General features: G+C 42.1%; 1 protein-coding gene across 2 annotated transcripts in view; it reads right to left on the reverse strand.

The window, feature by feature from the left end:
* slc9a7 (solute carrier family 9 member 7) overlaps positions 1-23660 on the reverse strand; it is a 153760-nt gene that overhangs the window by 83522 nt on the left and 46578 nt on the right. For both annotated transcript variants that reach the window (XM_060826256.1, XM_060826255.1), the window contains exon 2: positions 2454-2656. In XM_060826256.1, coding sequence (XP_060682239.1) covers positions 2454-2656 — 203 coding nt within the window. The remainder of the gene's footprint in view (positions 1-2453; positions 2657-23660) is intronic.

Below are 23660 nucleotides of genomic sequence, written 5' to 3' on the forward strand. Positions count from 1 at the left end.
CATGTTGCAATCAAGTTTTTCATCTTGCACTCATCAGGACAATTAACAAGAAATAACAAAGTGAAATTAAAGCAACATCTACATCGCATGAGAGGACAGTGTTGATAGATTGGCAATTGGAGTCTGACTGGCAGAGGCATTGCCATAGAGAATGCACTCGTTGATGAGCGACAGTTAACTGTCATAAGATTGGCATAATTAGAAATCTATTGAATCAGGCCTGTGCAAGTTTGATGTTGAAATTGGGGTGCATCATAGCCATCCTGAGGGATAATGGCTATCGTGATAAGATAATTGCGCATTGCACAATGTACAAATTCATGAACAGGATTAAGGCTGTCACTCTCAAGACTGAAAAATGTCCAGTCTAGCTTAAACCACCCCAGAATGATAAGGTGCCTCAAAGTTTTAACCAATATGTGACACTAGCTGCTTTACACTGTTACTATGTGGAAGTAACACAAGTGGTGTTCACCACCAACAGGATACTGCTGTTAAGCCAAAAACACATTCTGTCTCACACACAAACAAGTAATGTGGTTTATGTAGTTTCAGCGCAGGCATGATGTTTGATCTGTCGGCTGTACGTTCCAATGACTGGCAGATCAAATGAAACAAACATCACTGTTCACAACAAACTATTGACTGAACCCAATCAGCCTGTACTTACAATATATGCAACAGTGTCCAACATTAAATTTGACAAAATAATTTCACAATACTTGCTGAGAAATCCTGAGTATGCAAAGAATGAAGCTGACAATTTAGGACTATCAATCATGCTTTCAGTGTAGCTCATGCGTGTACGAGGAAGTACATACATTAACACTCATATACCTATACTGCACCTATTTCAAGTCAATAAAAATTGATAACAACAACTTTTTGGCTCAATTTTACAGCAATTATTGACAAAATAGAGTCCATCTGCTTGGTTTAAAATTTAAGCAAAGCTTGACAATTAACGGTCAGTCATTGCCGGCTGATATGTTTTCCACAGCAATAACCCTGTCCAAGCCCAGTTACCAACCAATCAGCGTGCTCCTCTCAGTAAAAATGATGTCTTCCCTTTACTTTAGTACTTCTTGCAAAATGTCCTGGTGAATACAAGATGAAAAACTTTGACAAATTGCTTAAAAGAAAAAGACAGATTTATTGTTGGGATGATCACATTGCATTCTAATATAAAAGTAAGCTTTTTTAAAAAATGTTCAAAGTGTCTGCAAATATTCCTTGTTATCCATTATAAATTCTCTAGTCCCACCTCTTTAAAAAGGTGCAAATGTTTGCTTTAGTTACTTTCTGCCTTTTTATATTCTTGTCGAAGCTTTTACTGTCTGGTTATACATTCTCACCAATTATTTCTTCCCTCTTCATTGATTCTTCTTCATCCCTTGCTGGATCCATCTACCACAAATTGTGGTGACATTGCATCACTTTTGTTTTCCAGTTTGATACCAATTCTTAACATCTTTAGTTAAGCACTGATGGTTCTTTGTTCTTGTAGAGTCTTTTTTTTCCCTTATTGAAATGTATCTACATTGAGAATTATTAAATACATCCATAAACATCTACCATTTTACTTTTTAATCTGTTTTCCAGTCACTATCTTTATAGCAGCCTTTTAAGGTTAAAACTCTAGATTTAGACTCTGGTTTCTCATCCTCAAAATGAATATGAAATACTGTGTTATGATTGCTTTTTTCTGCATTAGTTGCCATGAGACTGTTCATTAAATCTCATTGTGCATTACCAAATCTGAAACAGCATGTCCTTCAGTCATTCCAGAATGCACTGTTCCAAACAAAAGCTGTCTTAAATGTACTCTATGAACTTGTCCTCAAATCCAAACCTGCCAATTTGATTTGATCTGATCAATTTATAAAGGAAGATTTGAATTGCTCACTATTGTTAATGATATTTTTCTTACAAACCCCATTATTTCATAATTTATACTCTGTAGTGTAGTTAGTGACTTATTCCTCTTACTGTTTCTTACCCCCAACCAAACTGGTTCGACATTTTGATCCCTTAAGCCAAGATCACATCTCCCTACTACACAGAGGCCATCTTTCATTCATAGATACATGCCACCTAATTTTCCTTTCCATCCACCCTAACCAAATCTCCAAACTAAAAAAAAAGAAAAATGCAAATATCAGAGATATTAAAAAAAAAATACACCTGGAAATTACCCAGCCAATCAATATCTAAGGAAGGACAGGGAGGAATGAAGGCCAGCCAAGTCAATCTCCATTATCAGTTTGGATATCAGAGATCTGTGCTGCTATTTCGGATATTCAATCCTCAGTGCTGGCCATGCAAATTTGCTTTCTGAACAGAAGTTGTGAAGACAACTCTTTATTCAAACAGATGATGTCAGCAGTTTCATTAAAATCTTTTAGGAAGTCAAATTGGAGAATGCAGTACAGAAGATTAAAAAGGTGGCTTACCTTTCTCAACATGTCATCTTGTGCCACGTTGTTTATTTCCCCAGAATTGATTTCGCCTTTCAGGGAATATTCATAAAACTTTCCACTGACGTTTACCAGTAGAGTGGTCACTGCCCTGTTGTCCAATGCACAACCAATGGGAACCTTGCCACGACCATTCGTGGACGGGATACCATACCTGAGGATCACTCCCACCAGGAGTCCTTGAAACAAACACAAGAGTCATTAAGGGACACACATTCATTACACAACATATTTACAACAATTTTTTTTTCCAATTCCAGTTAGCTACAGGATTGCTGGAATTCAGGAGGCTTATGAATCTGTGGAATTATTTACTGCAAAGAGCTGGGTCATTAATGATATACGAGGTTGAGAAGGTCACATTTTTAATCAATGTGGGAATCAAGGATTACAAGGAAAAGGGAAAGGCAGTTTCATCCAGAGGGTGGCAGGAATCTGGAACTCACTGCCTGTAAGGGTACTGGGGCAGAAACCCTCATCACATGTAAGTAGTTTTTGGATGTGCAGTTGTGATGTCAAGGTTATTGGCCAGGCGCTGGAAAATAGGATTACAAAAAGGTTAAGTGGCTGTTTTTGACTGGTGTGGACACAATGGGCCAAAGAGTCTTTTTTCCGCGCTGCAGATCTCTGTGTCACTATGGGTGTTAAGGATCATCAGATCAACAGTGATCTCCTTGAATGGCAGAGTAGACTCAATGTGCTGAATGCTGACTTCTGCTCTAACATCTAATGGTCCTATGATCATTAGGTTGTGAGGAAACTGTTGTAAGAGCAACCTGCCTGCCAGAACAGAGTGCCATGTGCTTTAGCCACAGCTTACTTGGCAACTGCTCAATGGAGCAACCTTCACTGCTCAGAAAGAAAAAAAAGCAGCAGAAATATAATGGACATTGAAGAAAAATCACAAAGGTTTTGCTAGTGTCTTATCCAATACTCAGTCTGCAACTGTGACCCAAATCACAGGGAATCTAGAGGAGCTCCTAGGAGCTGGAACTGGAACAAAGGCAGCTGGGAGCACTTAAATGGGGCATGAGGCAAAATTCTAAAACTTCCCACTAACAAAATGAAAATTGGAAACAAGTTGGCAGGGGTTGCAGTTCCCAATGACAAAACAGGGGAATCTATTTTTAATGCATCAGTCCAACTTAAGTACTCATTAAAACACAGGGTCGCCAGATAAAAATTGTGCCTTTGTGATCAAGTTGCCAACAAATGAAATGCAGGTGCCTTCAGATTCATGACTAGCAGGCAGCTGGTAAGCTTGTCATCCTGGTGGATTTGGGATGAATTGGAGCTGCTTTTCTAGTGTGGGAACCTGTTGTACAAGGGGAGAGAACGCTGAGCTGCTGTGTTGCGTTCGGGTGGTGAGTGTCCGGCAAAGCTGGGGAAGGGGGTGGGGGGGGGGGGGGCGCGTTGGGTCATGGAACTCCTCAGAGGCTTCATGGGGGGAGAAACAGAGAGAGGGACCTCTATGTTAGTAACTGGCATTCCTTCACAAACACAAAACAAGGAATATTGAGGGTGATTGAGGCCAGGTCAAAAAAGTGAAAAAATGGGAGAATCTAGGGAGTAACCTTGACAGGTCAACGGTGATGGTGGGAGGGTTGAGCTTGATGTTGGGAGTGAGTTTGACAATGACAGTTGAGGATGTTGAGCAAGAAGACTCCACCCATTTGTCTGGACATTTATTTCATTGTTTGTTGGAGCTCATGGTGCTCAAATCAGCTGCTGTGTTTTGTACATCACAACAGGGAGTGTCGTGCACACAATGTACTTCTTTGGCTGCGAAGCACCATGAGATACTGCAAGAATACTTCTAGAAATATAAGGTCTGCCTTTACAGAAGGATACCAGTGTGCACTATGTTCCAGGTTAAGGCCATAAGACATAGGAGCAGAAGTAGGCCATTCAGTCCATTGACTCTGTCGTGCCATTCAGAGAGGCCTTGGCTGATATGCAAGTCCTCAACTCCACCTTCCTGCATTTTCTGTGTATTCCCTTTAATCCTAAATTCTGTTCATGTTAAAAATCTGTCCCTCTCAGCCTTGTACACATTGAATGACTCTGTTAAGTCCCTCAAGAATCTTGTAAGTTTCAATAAGATTGCTACTCATTCTTCCATATTACAAAAAGTACAGGCCAAATGTAGTTTAAAAAAAAATCACAATACTAGGTTACAGTCCAACAGGTTTATTTGGAAGGACTACTTCTTCATCAGGTGATTATGGAGCAGAATCATAAGACACAGGATTTATAGCAACAAGATTGCATTGTCATGGACTGTAATATTAACCAAATTTAGCTTGTCTTTCATCTTTTAGCATGATCAGGTTAGTTTCAGTTCCGTGACACTGCAATCCTGTTGCCTTAAGTTCTGTGTCTTATGATTCTGCTCCACAACTACCTGAAGATACAGCTCTTTGAAAGCTAGTGCTTCCAAATAAACTTGTTGGACTATCATCTGGTGTTGTATGATTTTGAACTTTGTCCACCTCCCCCAAATCAGGCCTAATTTATCCAAGCTCTTCTCATAAGACCGTGCTAACATCAGCCTAGTGATGATCTGGATGGTCTCTGATGCTACTATAATCTTTCCTTAGATTAGGAGCCCTCAGTATACCCAGCTGTGACCTGATGAGTGACTTGTATAGTTTTGGCAAGACCTTCCATATTTTTATATTCCTTTCCCTTGGAACTCAAAAGGTCAACAGTCCACATGTTTTCCTTATTAACTGCTGAAAATGGATGCTAGCGATTTCCATGAGTCATGATGGGGACTCCCAAATTCCACTGTCCCATGACTTTCTCACTCTCTCTAGTAATATTTAGCTTATCTATTAATCCTGCCAAAGTGCATAGCCACATTTACTCACATTATGTAACATTTGCCAATTTTTTCCCACTCCCATAACTTATTGGTAGTTCTCGTCTTCCCAGTACAAATCTGCAATTCCCCATTTGGGAGCTGATGGTATGAACTCCTGTTACGGAGAACAGAAGGAATAGTGGAAAGAAAGTGGAAATGAAAACTAAGATATCTACTGGGCTCCCACTCACCACATGCCTTTTCCTTTCCTTGCACTGCCACGTCAAAAAGACAGTGTTTATATGAATGACAATCTGCAGATGGCATAGAGTGCATACACGCAAAGGGAAAACCAATGTCATTGGTAAGCAATAGACAGGAGCAGCTGGGCTTAGACGTGGAGCATACATTTAGAAAAGTGCTTGAGATTTTTAGATCTTTGAATAAAAACTAAATGGGTTCAATTCCAATCATCCTCACCATAACAAAAAAGGAGGCTGACTCCTGGTGCCAGACATCCCCATCAACACTCCATCAGACCTGGCTCAGGCCTTGTCCTGTGCCAGTCTTTCCTATCCTCACTCTCAACACACATCTTCCCTTTCCCACGCCTGGCAATTGCTTTTGTCTGTGCTTCTGCAGGGTTAGGAAAAGGCACATTCATCAGCTGCCAGCCTCCTCCCTCCCCTGGGCCAGATCCCTGGCCCTTTTGTCAGTAGCGCAAGTGCAAATGTTTCCTCAGCTAACACTGCAAGCGGAGTCTGGGCAGGTATGGGATCCTCTCCCCAATTTGGTGTCATGCATAATCACTCCAGTTCAGTGAAGCAAAAATCAGCATCTGCTGAGGACTGGTTCATCTGCCCACTCCGTTTAATTAAGGAAAGCGTTAATCATTGGGTCATGAGGAAGGGGATTGTTTACTAAGCAACAAGGCATTTAAGACCAGGATTTGTCACAGTCACCAATTAATTCTGATGAGACCATTTACCAAATCTTTGACTCACTTCCTTTTGATTTTAGATGACCAGAGTTTTGGGCTCAATTCGTTTTATTGATAGCATTAAGGGTTATGGAGTCTCCTCTTCTATTTACATAGTCTTTCTCACCAACAAAATGCTCCAAAAAGTTAGTACAAGGAGCAGAGTCTAGGTTTCATCAACAGCAATGCCCATCCCCACAACTATGATCACTTTATGTGGAATAAACATTTCATACACCATTCATACATTACTCATGTTACATTAGCTGCATTTATGTAAACCAGTACCCCAGTTAAAATTAGAAGGCTGAAAATATTCTACTGTGGTCTAGCTGGCCATTTCCAGTGAGGGGAGAGGAGGGTGGTGGTGAAAATCAGGCAGAAGCAGCAATTAATTACATGATACAGCTCAGAAGGTGGAATCAATTGCAGATTCAAGCCCACAAGAATGAGTCAGCCCAGACTGGGAATGGGCAATTATCATCTGTGTGTTCAGGTTTTAAAATGACCCTAAAGGACCTTTATAACCTCCTGGTCGCAGACCTATGTACAATAGGTTATAAAACAACTCCAACTCACATTTTCCATCCAAACACTGGTTGCAGTTGAGTCACGAGCTGCTGTTTGCTTTGATCAAAGGACCAAAACCTGGTTGAATCATTCAAATGCAAATCCTATCACAGGATTACGAAAATTTGTTCAATGACAGCACTGCTAAAACATTCACTATCTATAGTTAACAACTTGGCTGAGTCACAGTCAGCAAAAAGATTGAAGATGGATCCAAATTTCATGTTTTAAAACATGATTTGAATCAACATGGACGGTAACATATGGATATGAAAATATTGTTCTAATCCTGGACTCGTGACCCCTGGAGGTTAGTCAAATAAACCGGAAATACAAGTTCAAATCTAACCGCAGTATCTGGGAAATTGAAAGTTAGTCATTTACATAACTTTTTCATGGAGTCATACAGTACAGAAACCAGTCCAAGCCGAACATAATCCCAAAACAAACTCGCCCCATCTGCCCAAATCACTCCAAACCTTTCCTATTCGTGTATCTATCCAAATGGCTTTTAAATTCTAGAATCCAACATTAAGGATGAGATTTCTAAATTCTTGGAAGTGCAGAGTCAGATTAGAATAAGTCAGCATGGATTTATTGAGGGGAGGTCGCGACTGACAAACCTGTTAGAATTCTTTGAAGAGTTATCAAGTAAGTTAGACCAGGGATACCCAGTGGATGTTATCTATCTAGACTTCCAAAAGGTCTTTGAGGAGGTGCCTCACGGGAGGCTGCTGAGTAATGGGAGGGCTCATGTTGTTCACGGTGAGCTACTGGCACGGATTGAGGTTTGGCTGTCTGACAGAAGGCAGAAAGTTGGAATGAAAGGTTTTTTTTCAGAATAGCAGCTGGTGACAAGTGGTGTCCTGCAGGGTTAGTGTAGGGGCCGCAGCTGTTCACATCATCCAGATCATTAATATATAAAGGGACTGGAGGTATTCTGGTGAAGTTTGCCAATGATACGAAGTTAGGTGGACAGACAGGTAACACTGAGGAGGTGGGGAAGCTGCAGAAAGATTTAGACAGTTTAGAAGTGTGGTCCAGGACATGGCTGACGAAATTCAACATGAGCAAATGCGAGGTCTTGTACTTTGGGGAAAAAAAAGAATACAGGCATGGACTATTTTCTAAACGGTGAAAAAAAAGCCAAAGTACAAAAGAATCTGGGAATGCTAGTCCAAGATTCTCAAAAGGTTGACTTGCAGGTTGAGTCTGTGATTAAGAAAGCGAATGTCATATTGTCATTTATCCCTAAAAAGGATTGGAATATAAAAGCAGCGATGTGCTTCAGTGACTTTATATAGCTCTAGTTAGAGCCTATTTAGAATACGGTGTCCAGTTTGGGCCCCACACCTCAGGAAGGACTACTGGCACTGGAGTGTGTCCAGCGGAGATTCACACAGATGATCCCTGGAATGGTAGGCCTGACATACGATAGATCCGCTTAGGATTCTGAGAATGTATTCATTAGTGTTCAGAAGATTGAAGGGAGATCAAATAGAAACTTAAGATAATGCATGGCTTAGAAAGGGTGGACAGTGGGAAATGGTTTCCATTAGATGGGGAGATTAGGACCGTGGGCACAGCCTTAGAATTAGAATTTAGAATGGAAAGGAGGAGACATTTCTTCAGCTAGAGAAAGTGGTGGGTGTGTGGAATGCATTGCCATGGAGTGCAGTGTAGGCCAGGACGTTAAATGACTTCAAGGCAGAGATTGATAAATTCTTGATCTCAAGTTAAGGGCTATGGGGAGAGTGTGGGTAAGTGGAGTTGAAATGCCCATCAGCCATGATTAAATGGTGGAATGGACTCAATTGGCCGAATGGCCTTACTTCCACTCCTATGTTTTATGGTCTTAAATGTTGTAATTGTACCCGCCGCATCCACCACTTCCTCGTGGTGATGACATAAAACTACTAGATTATCAGGAGGTGATGACCAAGCAGTATTATCATTAGTCTACAAATCCAGAAACTCAGCTAATGTTCTCACCATGACAGATGGTGGAAGCCGTATCCAAATAAAAAAAAAAGATTTGAAATTAAAAGGCTAAGTAGGACCATGAAACTTTTGCCAACTGTCTGAAAAAGCCATCTGGTTCCCTAGGGTCCTTCAGTTGGTCATCCTTATCCTGGTCTGGCCTATTGCAACTACAGAGCCACAGCAATGTGGTTGACACTGAACTGCCCTCTGGGAAATAGAGATGGACAGCTGGTCTACCCAGCAGCACCCACATCCTATGAACGAATAACGAAAAAGCCACCTGATTCACTATTACAGGGATGTGAACATTATATACATTATGCAGAATAACAGTATACTATCGGAAGAATGTGAAACTTGAAAGGATTCAGAAAATATTTACAAGGATATTGCCAGGATTGGAGGATTTGAGCTAAGGCAGAGGTTGAATAGGCTAGGGCTGTTATCCCTGGAGCGTCGGAGGCTAAGGGCCGACCTTATTGAGGTTTGTAAAATCATGAGGGGTACAGATAGGGTAAACAGACAAGGTCTTTTCCCTAGAGTGGGGGAGTCCAGAACTAGGAGGCATAAGTTTAGGGTGAGAGGGAAAGATATGAGAGACACCTAAGGGGCAACTTTTTCAGCAGCGAGTGGCGTGTGTGTGGAATGGGTTGCCAGAGGAAGTGGTGGAGGTTAGTACAATTACAACATTTAAAAAGGCATCTGGATGGGTATATGAATAGGAAGGATTTGGAGGGATATGGGCCACGTGCTGGCAGGTGGGACTAGATTGGCTTGGGATGTCTGGTCGGCATGGATGAGTTGGACTGAAGGGTCTGTTTCCGTGCTGTACGTCTACATGATTCTACATAGGCCATTTGATCCAGCAGATCTGGTCTTCATGCTCCTATCTGTAAATGACAAATTTATTTAACGTGGGATCATAAGAATATAAGAAATTGAATTAGAAGTAGGCCTCTCAGTTCCTCAAGCCTGCCTCACCATTCTGATCTACCCTACACCAACCCCTCATAGCCATTAACTCCAATATTTCCAAAAGTCTCTCTCCTCTAAAAACAGTGATCTAGCCTCCACAACTCTCTGGGATAGAGAATTCCAGATATTTCCTATCCTCCAGCAGAAGATATTCCTTCATGTCTCCTCATTCTGTAAATAGTTTGAGATTCACTACTAATGAAAACACCTCGATACACTATATGCTATAGGAATCTTGTTTGTTTCAAGAAGATCACCGCTTATTCTTCTCAACTCTCATGAGTAAAGGCCTAACTTGTTCAGCTGTTCTTGATGAGTCAATCCCTTCATCCTAGCTATCAGCTGAGTCACAGTCAGTCAGTCTCTTTCAAAACAGCTTCCAGTACCAGTAAACCCTTATGTAAACACAGGAATCAAAACTGAACACAATGTTCCAGTGTGATCCCACCAGCACCCTGCACAATTGTAGTGAGATCTCCCTATTTTAAACTCCAACTTGGCAATAAAAGTTAAAATTTAAAATTAATTATTTGCTGCACCCACATGCACTTTTTTGTCTTTAATGCACATAACTTTGGAGTCTTTCTCCATTTAAATAATGGTCTGCTATTTCAACATAATTTAAACCATGAAGGGATTTGTTTTGCTTTATCTTTGTAAAAAGTAACTAAGTTGGAAAGTCTTGTTCCAAAACAGCATTAAAGGCTACCAACAACCTGTCCTGTCAATTCACTATCAGTGCCTTGAAATCGGTTGTCCTGACCAGGCTTCCTGATCTACAGCAGTGTGGTCGATTCTGTTCAGTCTCTGACCTTGCAAGACCCCCATTTGTGAGAAAGGACTGGAGAAGTTTAAGAGAACAGTTCATCACTTTCTCAAATAAGGAAGGACAGTGAATGTCAGCTTTGCCAGCTGCACCCAAATCTAGCAAATTAATTAAAAACAATCTAGGTTTACAATTACATTAAAGAGGCCGCTATATTGCACGCCACATTTACAGCTAACATAGAGCTTTTGAAATGCTTTGCAGCAGCCAACTTACACACAATTAGATAAACTAAAAGTTCTAAAGTAGTCACACCGGACTCAAAATGCTAACGGTTTCTCAGACCTGCTGAGTTTCTCCTGCTGTTGTTTCAGATTTCCAGCAGTTTTCCTGCACAAGAAAAGTTGAAGGATAGTCTTTGAGCAAGTTATCAGTGGGAGTGCTGCTGCTCACATTCAAATAGTGCAGTGAACACCTCATATCTACCCAGTGCAAATTCGTTTAAAATGCCTTCTCCAGAGTGTGTCACCGTGACACTATTGTATTCAAGTTTCAAACTGGATTTTGTGATCAAGGTTGGAACACAAAATTTCTGCAAGGATTCCAGTTGGCTGAAGCTTTATTCTATTCTTCAACCTGTATAATTTATTAAGGCCTTTCAATTTCATTAAAAGCAGGTGAACGGCAAATGTTGGTAGAAATAATACAATGTTTTAGATACTTAGGCACCCCTTCAGTCTTTGATGGGTGTTGATATCCACAGTCATGAGATTAGTCTGATATTTCACAGGGAATATCTTTTGGATGAAATTTTTACCATTCTATTTCTCCCCCATTCTAGAGTCATCTTGTACTACAGACTGCATCCACCTGTGACATATGCCACAATTTGTGCGACACTAGTCAGCCAGTCAGATTCTGAACTTGCTCAGTTTTTCCACACCGAGGCACATTTAACTTCTCAGGTAACAGCCAGGAAAAGCAAACTCATGGCTCATCGTGAATTGGCAATGTCATACCACTTGATGTGATGCAGGTATCATATGCAATGCCTCCTTTTTTTTTAAAAAAAGGGGAAGCTGTAGCAGATCCACACCTGGAGTCAGAGTTATACAGCATGGAAACAGATCTATGAGTACAACTAGTCCACACTAACCACGTTCCCAAACTGAAGTAGTCCTACCTGCCTGTATTTGGCTCAGATCACAAATTGAGCGGAGAATGTTTCCGAATTATGGACCTTCAGATGAACCATTAAGTCAAAGCCACCAAACATTTTTACCGCTAGACCAGTGAAAGACTTCAAAAATCAATCAGCATTAAAACTAACCATTTTTAAAATTCATTGTTATTACAGATTGCTAGCTAATGCAGAGTTTTTCGGATGTTGCTGACTCAAACATAGGACAGAATTGGAACATTCCAACCTCCCATCTATAGAATCCATCTACCAGGCCGGCTGTCAAGGAAAGGCTGCCAGCATTCTCAAAGATCCATCCCACCCTGGCAATGCTTTTCTACAATCAGGGAGAAGCCTGAACACACACCAGCCGGTTTCAAAACAGTTTCTGCCCTATTGTTGTTAGAACACAGAATGGACTCTCAAACTCTTAACATTCGCCTGTACCTGTGGTTTTGTTTTTGCCACTGTTTACCTATTATTTACTTATCTATGCCATTTAACTCTGATCTGCCTGTAATGCTCGCAAGACAAAGCTTTTCACTGTACCTCTGTACACAGGATAATAAATCCAATTCAACTCAACATTACAGAGGTTTTTAGTGCCTTAAGTGGCGCAAAGGAGATTAAGCTGAAGACCTATAGAGCAATAGATGGCATTAAAGTCTTTGAGAGTCATGCAGGGCAAAAATATTCAAGGTGCAACAGAGTTGGGGTAATGGGGGTATATCAAGAAATTTCCATGAGTTAGCCCTTGCACGCAGAATTGAATTTTTACTTTTGAGCCAAGGAGTCACAATTTGAGCAGTTTCCCAGTGTTTGGGCAAATTAAAAATTGCTGATGGTAAAATGGAGATGGGTAAGTGGAACCAGGACCTGCTAGCCATTATTGGAGCCCAGCTGCATCCATTCAGCCCAAACTGTGAAAATACCAGCTCATAGCAAGTGTTTGTACAACTGGCATCAAATACAAATTAGAACCAGGAGTAGATCACGGTCTCTCTAGCCTGCTCCACATGTGTTCAACAAAGTACAGCTTTGAACCACAGAGGGAGCTGAAAATAGGTAAGCGTCCATGGATTAAGCAAAAAAAAAGGGAAGCAAAGATTCAAATGAAAACAAACAAACAAAGTGATATTTAAAATGCCTGCTAAATACTGGGTAAGAGTGATGTTTAAATTGCAATGTCCCACACTTTGCAAACACACACCAGGGCAACTTATATTTTTTTTAAAAATTCAAAAAGCCACCTGAAGACGTCAACGAATAACTGACTGATTTAAGGAGACTAGACTGTGAGGTGGGAGAAGAACTGAGGTTTGCACATTAGACTCCGTCAATTGTAAACACCCGGCAGTAACAAAGATATTTCTGAAGATTCAATCATACTTGAAACAAGCGACAACCACACACTGATCAGCATAATCCATTTAGCCTCCAAGTCATTCAGGGATCAAAAATGATTCAACTATCCTCACCACAAAACTCTCACCAACTGACTTTGGGCAGCATAGCAGAGAAGAGGGGAAAATGGAACAGAGACTTCTAGCCATTGATCTGTTTACTGGTGGTTTCTTTTAAAATAATTGTGTTACATGTTTGTTCTATTTTTAATAATGTAAGGGCTCAAGTAATCTTAAAACACCATCTGCATGTTCAATTGTAACTTGACTCAAACAGGTTTGAGATGAACAAGTAATTGAAATCTGTAAGCTACACTGATGTAACCACTGAATATAAAGGTTCAATAATGAATATAACGACAATTGAATACTACTACATGGACTAAAGCGGCTGACAAGAATGTCACCTGCTGGATGTGGACAAAGATAACCAGACCAATAAGAATCAGCTAATTTAAACAATGCATGACGAAGGTGACTGGATTCAAGAGTTCCAAGGTGGAAGATGCAGGTCCTGGGCCGCCTCCAACCTCATTCTCTTACCACCTAAAACCTGGAGGTTAAACACCTCATTTTCTGCCTCGGGACCCTCCAACCCCATGACATCAATGTGGATTTCACCAGTTTCCTCATTTCCCCTCCCCAACCTTACCCCGGTTCTAACCTTCCAGCTCAGCACCATCCTCATGACCTGTCCCATCTGTCCATCTTCGATCCTGCCTATCTGCACCACCCTCCCCTCTGACTTATCACCTTTACCCCCACATTCCATCCACCTATTGCACTCTCAGCTACCTCCCCACCACCGCCCCAGCCCGATCCTCCTCCCATTTAACTCTCCACCCCCATGGCTCCCAGCCTTATTCCTGAAGGGAAATGCCCAAACGTGAATTTTCATGCTCCTTGGATGCTGCCTGACCTGTTGTGCTTTTCTAGCAACACCCTGATCTTGACGCTAATTTCCAGCATCTGCAGTACTCACTTTTGCTGCAAAGGTGACTATGTCCAGAGTCAGATAATCAGGGATGACTAGTGATTTGATGCACAAAAGAGAAGATGGTGTTTGGTCTGTTGCTGATGTTGGGAAGAGAAGGTTGGCCTGCCTAAATCGGACTCAAAGAGACTTGACAGTTGCCTGGTCAAGACGTGCGACCTATGCAGCTGGCCACATCTGGGCATGGAAATTTAAACAAGGAATCTGTTCAGGTTTTTAAGAATTACCTTAGAGCTTGGGGAGACGATAGTCCCCTGTTACTTTCTCCATGACAATAACTCCACCAATGAGAGTCAACTGGCCAACAAAAATACCCCTTTCTTCTGCAGTAATTAAGTTGTACGTTTGAAATTTGGCTTTCTTGCAAATTGTCCTGAGATCAGCAAGATGCAAAAAACTTTAAATTGTCTCTCCTTCCAGCAATATTCACGTTCTGTACTAACAAGTGATTGTAATTATCATTGCTTCCTCATGGTCATTGGATCAAAAATCCTGAATTCTGATATTCCTCCTGCATCAGTTCCAGGAGGTAGTTCTCACTGCCTTGGAGGACAAAAAGTCCTGGCCTTGCCAATTGTACTCACATCCTTTTAACAAATAAAAGTAGTCAAACTCCTTTCACATTTTTTATCATTGGACATTGTATACAGTGAGTGTATGGATTTGTGGTTTTCATGACTTAAACATTGAAAGGCTTCAATAGTAAGTCCATAAGACATAGGAGTACAAGTTGGCCATTCAGTCCATTGCGACTGCTCTATAATTCAATCATACCACAACTGCTCAGATAACCATTAACTCCATTTCCCTGCCTTTTCACCAAAATCCTCAATTCCCCTGCTGATTAAAAATTTGCTTATTACAGCTGTAAGTGAGACCGTAATTTTTCACACACACACACACACACACACACCCCTTTTACCTGTACTAATGCAGCAGAATGCACTATTACCTTTTTAAGGGCAATTAGAGATGGCATTAACACTCGTCCAACCAGCAAATCCCAAGAATAAATTAGAAAGACAAAATCAGCTAAGATTATCCAGCTCAGTACATGCCTCTTCAATTCTTTGTTGTGCTTCTCAGCCAAATCCAGTGGAAGTTGCGCGACTTTAATTGCCCTTGAACTGAGTCGCTTGCTAGGACACTGAAGAGTCAGCCATTTTGCTGTGGGTGTGGACTCTCAGATGAGACAGCAAGAATCCCTTCCCTAAAAGATGGCATTCAGTGAACCAAATGGTATTTTTATGACAATCAATGATAGCTTTGTTGCCACCATAACTTTCAATTTCAAATTTTATGAATTGAATTTAAATTTCCACCAGCTGCACTGGCTATTGGTGTTCTAATTCAGCTTATTGCCTGACATCTTACTACTTTCATTTTACGAAATGTGTATCAGAACAAGTAGGGGAGGACCAGAAATCTGTATCTTCCTGACAAGCTGACCCTTTAAACAGCAGCATCTTTTAAACTTACAAATAGATATCCATTTTCTATTGTTTTTCTATGCACTTTCACAACGACTTGTTGAAACAAGGTCCAGCACTGCCTCCACACTTAATAGTATCAATACACTTTGATCCCATGTGGCTAAGTTCAGCCAATTTGAAATGAAATCCAATGCAACATTTTAGAGCTTCTTCGCTAACACAAAACGTTTTTTTTCAAGTATACAAGACAATGTTTGATTGCTTTGTGGAGAAAAACCAAAAATTTACTACCAAATTCCACTCTTTTTGATAGAGGAGATAAACTGACAGATATTAGGAAAGCAACTATAGCAACCAAACTCAACTGGACTGTTCCCAAGACAGCTTTAGTTGTCAAACAATAGCTTGACCAGCGAGATAGAGACTCAGTTCTGCCTTTTAAGTACTTCTCTGCTACCTACCATATCCATCTACATTCAGACCCTATTATTTCCAAATGCCAAAAGGTGAGGACCCATTCAGTGCCACAGGGAAATAGGTTGCAATGTTCACAAATCATGAAAAGCTAGCCTGTAAACAATCCAAAAGATTCGTGGAACAGTGTCCTGTTAACTCATGAGTTTGAAGTAGGAATTGGTGATTTTTTTTCCATTGTGACACCACATTATATTTGGGGTAACGCAAGCAGAAAATGCAGCGGGTCTGGCAACATCTATGGAGAGAAATCAGACATAACATTTCGGTATGAGTGACCTACCTCAGAACGGATGGTAGCTAGGAAAATCTTGGTTTTCATGCAGAAGACACAGTGGGGGTGAGGGTTAAGGAGTAAATGATAGGTGGAGATACAGCTCAAAGAGGAAGAAGAGCAGACAGACAAAGGAGTGGATAACAATCTGGCTCGGAGGGTGAATAGTTATTAATGAGAACTGTTGGTGACTAACACGGAGTTGTGTGTAATCGCAGTCTATGCGATAACAAGGACTGGAGTGTGGAGGTTGGATTAAGCACATGGAAGGAGGTGTCTCAAGCCCTAAAGTTTCTGAACTCCAGGTGGAAACCAGAAGGCTGCAAAATGAGGTTACAGCAGGTGTGTGGCATTCACTTTAAGACGTTGCACATCAGGAAACAGAGGCTGCCCTGGAGGACAGACAGAGCAAAGCCACAATAACAGCTTGCACAAAGCAGGTTTCAATGTCATCAAGTTTACAAGGCTCAGAGGTGCTCTGATCAAGGTCTCTAAAACAAAGAGATTCTCTAGGTTAAATACATAGAAATCATTCCCTTTAAGGACAGCATTTGGGTCAAGGAGACTTTATTACGAAAATTATGGCTGTGTTAGAAGCTATATTAAGAAATGGAAATCTTTCTTTAATCATTTAGGGGTTGGGTAATTCATGGCTGTGCCAGCATTTATTGCCCGCAGCTAATTAGTCTCGAGAAGCCTGTATTGAGCTGCCTTTTTGAATGGCTACAGTCCATTTAGTGCAAGTACAACAACAAATGCTTTTGGGGAGGGAGTTCCAGGGTTGTGATCAGTAACAGTGAAATAACAGGTGAGTAATTTGGAATTTGAAAAGTTGCGGGGGGGGGGGGGGGGTCAATATATAATTTACCCTGATTTGGCACACACCCTTAAAAAAATCCTATGGATGCCTTTAAATTTTTATAGTTTAACCAATCCATTTGTGAGGTGAGAATATGAAGGCATATGAGCACACAAATTAGAAGCAGATTTAAATAAGAGACCAAAACTGTACATCATACTGCAGATGTGGTCTCACTGACATTCCTACTTTTAGATTTTATTCCCCTTACTAATCACGGTGTACCTGCATACTAACAGCTTGAGATTTATTTGGCGGAACACTTACATTCTAATAAGATGAATATAATAAGACTCTGACACAGAATCCCTACTGTTCAGATAAAGGCCATTTGGCCCATCAAGTTTATATGGACCCTCTGAACAGCATCCCACATCCTCCTCTCCACCCTATCTACGTTAACATCCCCACTTACCATGGCTAATCCACCTACCTGCACATTCCTAGACACTATGGGCAATCTAGCATGGCCAATCCACCTCACCTGCACATCCTTGGACTGTGGAAGGAAACCCACACAAACAAGGGGAGAATTGTGTAATCAAATTTTGAGTGCGAGCAGCAGCAGAGGCAAGACGAACCCGGAAGACTGCAGCTAAGGTAAGGCAGTTTAATTTTAAAATTACTTACCGGTAGCGGACAGCGGTGTTTTCCCTTTCACAGAAGGAGCGGGAGCAGTGGGGGAAGTGACGAGGAGCAGAGGGGCAGCCGGGAAGGAAAGCAGTGACCATATCTATCAGCAAAGTGGCTAAACCTAAGACTCTACAACTGTAGAGTCTCCCACCCGCCCTCCTCCTCTAACCTAGTTAATTCGGTCAGGTTCATTCTAAACTTCCTCTATTGAATATAAGTTTGTTATTGATTTTATAGCAACTTGAACTAAGCTTTGTACTGTAGTTCGTAGTGAGTGTTCAGATAAGTCGGGTATGGATGCTAGGGCAGTTGTTTGCTCCTCCTGCAGCATGCGGCAGGTGGAAGACATGGCACACGTCTCCGCTGGCTACATCTGTGGGAAGTACACCCAACTCCAGCTCCTTGAAAACCACATTAGGGAATTGGAGCTGGAGCTGGATGAACTACGGATCATTTGGGAGGCTGAGGGGGTAATTGAGAGGAATTGGTCACTTCTAAGGCTCAGGACAAGGATAAATGGGTTACAGTTAGGGGGAGGAAAGGGGACAGTCAGACAGTGCAGAGATCCTCTGTGGTCATTCCCCTCAGCAATAAGTATACCGTTTGGATACTGCTGGGGGGGGTGGGGGGGTGGAATGACCTACCAGAGGAAAGCCATCGCAGTCAGTTCTCTGGCACTGAGCCTGACACTGTGGCAAACAAGGGAAGGGGACAGAATAGGAAAGGACTCGTGGTCGGGGACTCAATAGTTAGGGGAATTGACAGGAGATTTTGTGGTCAGGATTGGGATTCCCGGAAGGTATGTTGCCTCCCTGGTGCCAGGACGTCTCCGATTGGGTGTATAAGGTTCTAAAAAGGGGAGGGCGAACAGCCAGAAATCTTGTTACATATTGACACTAATGATATAGCCAGGAAAAGGATCGAAGATACAAAAAAAAAGGATTTCAGGGAGTTAGGATGGAAGTTGCAAAGCAGGACGAACATAATGGTCTCTAGTTTACTACCTACCGGTGCCATGAGATAGCGAGGCGAGGAACAGGGAGCGGGCGCAGCTTAATACGTGGCTGCGCAGCTGGTGTAGGAGAGAGGGCTTCAGATATGTAGGTAATTGGGATGCCTTCTGGGGAAGGTGGGTCCTGTACAAGAAGGACGGGTTGCATCTGAACTGGAAGGGGACCAATGTCCTGGGTGGAAGGTTTGCTCGAGTAGTTTGAGAGGGTTTAAACTAGTATGGCAGGGGGGTGGGAATCTGAGCTGTATACCAGAGGTGAGAGTTGGTGAAAATGAGGCAAGAGCAAGAGGTAGACCAGCTCGTGGGAAGGATTTTCCTGGGAAGGAACCAAGTATGTTTGCTTTAACGCAAGGAGTATCAGGAATAAAAGGTGACGAACTTAGAGCATGGATCAGTACCTGGTGCTATGATGTTGTGGCCATAACAGAGACATGGGTTTCTCAGGAGCAGGAATGGTTGCTGGATGTTCCAGGGTTTAGAGCATTTAAAAAGAATGGGGGGGGGGGGGGAGACAAAAAAAAAGAGGAGGGGGTGTAGCACTGCTAATCAGAGAGGGTATCACAGCTACAGAGGCTTCCATTGTTGAGGAAGATCTGCCTACTGAGTCAGTATGGGTGGAAATTAGGAACAGCAAGGGAGCAGTCACCTCTTTAGGGGTTTACTACAGGCCCCCCAATAGCAGCAGGGAGATGGAAGAAAGCATAGGTCGGCAGATTTTGGAAAAGTGTGGACGTAATAGGGTTGTTGTAATGGGTGACTTTAACTTTCCCAATATTGATTGGAATCTCCTTCGAGCAGAAGAGTTGAATGGAGCTGTTTTTGTAAGGTGTGTTCAGGAGGGTTTCCTAACACAGTACGTTGATAGGCCGACGAGGGGAGAGGCCATTCTAGACTTGGTGCTCGGAAACGAGCCGGGGCAGGTATCAGATCTTGTGGTGGGAGAGAATTTTGGTGATAGTGACCACAACTGCCTCACATTCTACATAGCTATGGAGAAGGAGAGGATTGGACAAAATGGGAGGATATTTAATTGGGGAAGAGGAAACTATGACGCGATTAGACAGGAGTTAGGAAGCATGGATTGGGAGCAATTGTTCCATGGTAAAGGCACGATAGACATGTGGAGACTGTTTAAGGAACAGTTGTTCCACGTGATGAATAAATATTTCCCTCTGAGATAGGCAAAAAGTGGTAAGATAAAGGAACCTTGGATGACGCGAGCGGAGGAGCTTCTCGCCAAAAGGAAGAAGGTAGCTTACATAAGGTGGAGGAAGCTAGGGTGAAGCTCAGCTCTACAGGATTACAGGCAGGTGAGGAAGGAGCTTAAAAATGGTCGGAGGAGAGCCAGGAGGGGGCACGAGAAAGGCTTGAAGAAAGGATTAGGGAGAACACAAAGGCATTTTACACTTATCTGAGGAATAAGAGAATGGTCAAAGAAAGAGTAGGGCCGATCAGGGATTGCATAGGGAATTTGTGTGTGGAGTCTGAGGATGTTGGGGAAGCCCTAAATGAGTTTTTGCTTCTGTCTTTACAAAAGAAACGAACTTTGTAGTGAATGAAACCTTTGAAGAGCAGGTGTGTATGCTGAAATGGATAGAGATAGAGGAAGCTGATGTGCTGAAAATTTTGTCAGACATTAAGATTGACAAGTCACCAGACCCAGACCAGTTTAGTCCTCAGCTGCTTTGGGAAACGAGAAATGTAATTGCTTCGCCACTTGCGAAGATTTTTTTCATCCTCGCTCTCCACTGGAGTCATACCTGAGGACTGGAGAGAGGCAAATGTAATTCCTCTCTTCAAGAAAGGAAATAGGGAAATCCCTGGCAATTACAGACCAGCAAGTCTCATGTCTGTCGTCTGCAAGGTGTTAGAAAGGATTCCGAGGGATAGGATTTATGACCATCTGGGAGAGCATGGCTTGATTAAATGCAGTCAGCACGGCTTTGAGAGGGGCAGGTTATGCCTCACAAACCTTAGAGTTCTTTCAGGATGTGACTAGAAAAGTTGATGAGGGTCGATCTGTGGATGTGGTGTATATGGACTTCAGCAAGGCATTTGATAAGGTTCCCCATGGTAGGCTCATTCAGAAGGTCAGGAGGAATGGGATTCAGGGGAACATTGCTGTCTGGATACAGAATTGGCTGGCCAACAGAAGACAGCAAGTGGTAGTCGAAGGAAAATATTCTGCCTGGAAGTCTGTGGTGAGTGGTGTTCCACAGGGCTCTGTCCTTGGGCCTCTATTGTTTGTAATTTTTATTAATGACTTGGATGAGGGGATTGAAGGATGGGTTGGCAAGTTTGCAGATGACACAAAGGTTGGAGGTGTTGTTGACAGTATAGAGGACTGTTGTAGGCTGCAGTGGGACATTGACAGGATGCAGAGATGGGCTCAGAGGTGGCAGATGGAGTTCAACCTGGATAAATGCGAGCTGATGCATTTTGGAAGGTCGAATTTGAAAGCTGAGTACAGGATTAAGGATAGATTCTTGGCAGTGTGGAGGAACAGAGGGATCTTGGGGTGCAGATACATAGATCCCTTAAAATGGCCACCCAAGTGGACAGGGTTGTTAAGAAAGCATATGGTGATTTGGCTTTCATTAACGGGGGATTGAGTTTAAGAGTCATGAGATCTTGTTGCAGTTCTATAAAACTTTGATTAGACCGCACTTGGAATACCGTGTCCAGTTCTGGTCGCCCTATTATAAGAAAGATGTGGATGCTTTGGAGAGGGTTCAGAGGAGGTTTACCAGGATGCTGCCTGGAATGGAGGGCTTATCTTACGAAGAGAGGGTGACTGAGCTAGGACTTTTTTCATTGGAAAAAAGAAGAAAGAAAGAAAGAAAGAGAGGGGACCTAATTGAGGTGTACAAGATAATGAGAGGCATAGATAGAGGTGATAGCCAGAGACTATTTCCCAGGGCAGAAATGGCTAACACGAGGGGTCATCGTTTTAAGCTGTTTGGAGGAAAGTATAGAAGGGATGTCAGAGGCGAGTTCTTTACACAGAGAGTTGTGAGAGCATGGAATGCATTGCCAGCAGCAGTTGTGGAGGCAGGGTCATTGGGGACATTTAAGAGACTCCTGGACATGCACATGGTCACAGAAATTTGAGAGTGCATACATGAGGATCAGTGGTCGGCACAACATCGTGGGCTGAAGGGCCTGTTCTGTGCTGTACTGTTCTATGTTCCACAGAGAGAGAGAGACAGACCGCCACCTCAGACTGGAATCGAACACGGATCCCTGGCATTGTGAGGCAGCAGCACTAACCACTGTGCTGCCCATAACTAAAAGAAAGTTTACTGAAACTCCTGATGTTATTCACTGTGTTTGATAAAAGGTAGAGACAGATGCAGCAAATTCAGAATAGCGGCTTTCTAGTCAAGTACAGCAGCTTCAAAACTCTCACCTCACGGCAGGCAGAAGGTCAAATCCATGCAGACAAAACACTCCATACAAGTAACTAAAACTACTAAATTAGTGATCATACACTCAGTTCCTTAATCCAAGTCATTCATATAATAGCAAATAATAGAGGTCCCTTTAGCTTTAATGGTTTTCTCACCGCCGTTTCCCTAGTGGTGATCATAGTTGTTTATGTTCCACCCTCATTTCAATACTTGATTTACAAGTTTTTCTAGGATGTCATTTGTGCCTTCTACAGTGAAGATAGGCACAAAATATCCATTCTTCTGGAACCTTCACTTGGGAACCATATAGCTTTCAGGACTGAACATCAAGTTTAATAATTTTATAGCACAAACACCTCTTTCCACATCTAGTACCCAGCCCCTTACTCCATGTCCTGTCATAAGATTGGCTGTCTTTAGCACTTCGAGGAGAAAGTGAGGTCTGCAGATGCTGGAGTATCAGAGCTGAAAATGTGTTGCTGGAAAAGCACAGCAGGTCAGGCAGCATCTAATTTTCAAATACTCATAGATCCCACTATCACCTAACTTGTCTTCCTTGGCTTACCATCAACAATCTTGTCTGCCTACCCCAGTTTCTCCTGGTCTCCTTCTGGGCTTTGTTTCAACTCATTCCTTTCCCTCCTCTCTTCATCAGCAGCATCATTAGTCCCTCTTCCTAGCTGCTACTGGTTCTGAAGGAGGATCACTTGACTAGAATGCTGTAACTCTGTCTCTACAGATGCTGCCAGCCTGCAGAGTTTCTCCAGCAATTTCTATTTTTTGTTAAAAATAACCATTCCATAATTCCATCATTTCCTTATTTCCCCACCATCAATTCCCCAGATTCGCTCTGCAGAACCAGTAGTTGCTTTTGTTGCTGTTTCCTGCCCCATCCCCATATTTATCTCTCAGCCTCCTTCCCCCTCCATATTCCTGATGAAGGGCTAATGCCCAAAACATCAATCGCTTGCTTTCTGCTGTGCTTCTCCAACTTTGACTTTGTATACTTCTACCTAGCTTTTTTCTTCCCGTTTGAAGAAATTATTGGTTGGTGCATCATTCTAGAATTTGTCATGTTTGCCACTATATCTCTACTATTCTACCCTTCAAAACTAATTTTCAAGTACTTTTCGGCTTGCTCAGTTTTCATACCCTTGTAACTGCTTTTACTTAAGTTTAAAACTCTAGTCACAGACCTAAACTTCTCAATCTCAGATGTGAAATTGCTTCACGTTATGATCACTGCTACCTAGAAGCTCCTTTACCAGGGGCCGATGAATTAATTCAGTCTCATTACACATTACCTGGTCTAAAATAGCCTGCTTCCTGGTTAGCTGGAGAATGTGCTGCTCTAAGAAAATATCCCAAATGCACTCCATAAACTCATCTTCTAGGTTACCTGTGTCAATCTGATTATTAAATCTATATGCAG

The sequence above is a fragment of the Hemiscyllium ocellatum genome, chromosome 6 (genome assembly GCF_020745735.1).
Source record: "Hemiscyllium ocellatum isolate sHemOce1 chromosome 6, sHemOce1.pat.X.cur, whole genome shotgun sequence".
In the NCBI taxonomy this organism is placed as follows: domain Eukaryota; kingdom Metazoa; phylum Chordata; class Chondrichthyes; order Orectolobiformes; family Hemiscylliidae; genus Hemiscyllium; species Hemiscyllium ocellatum.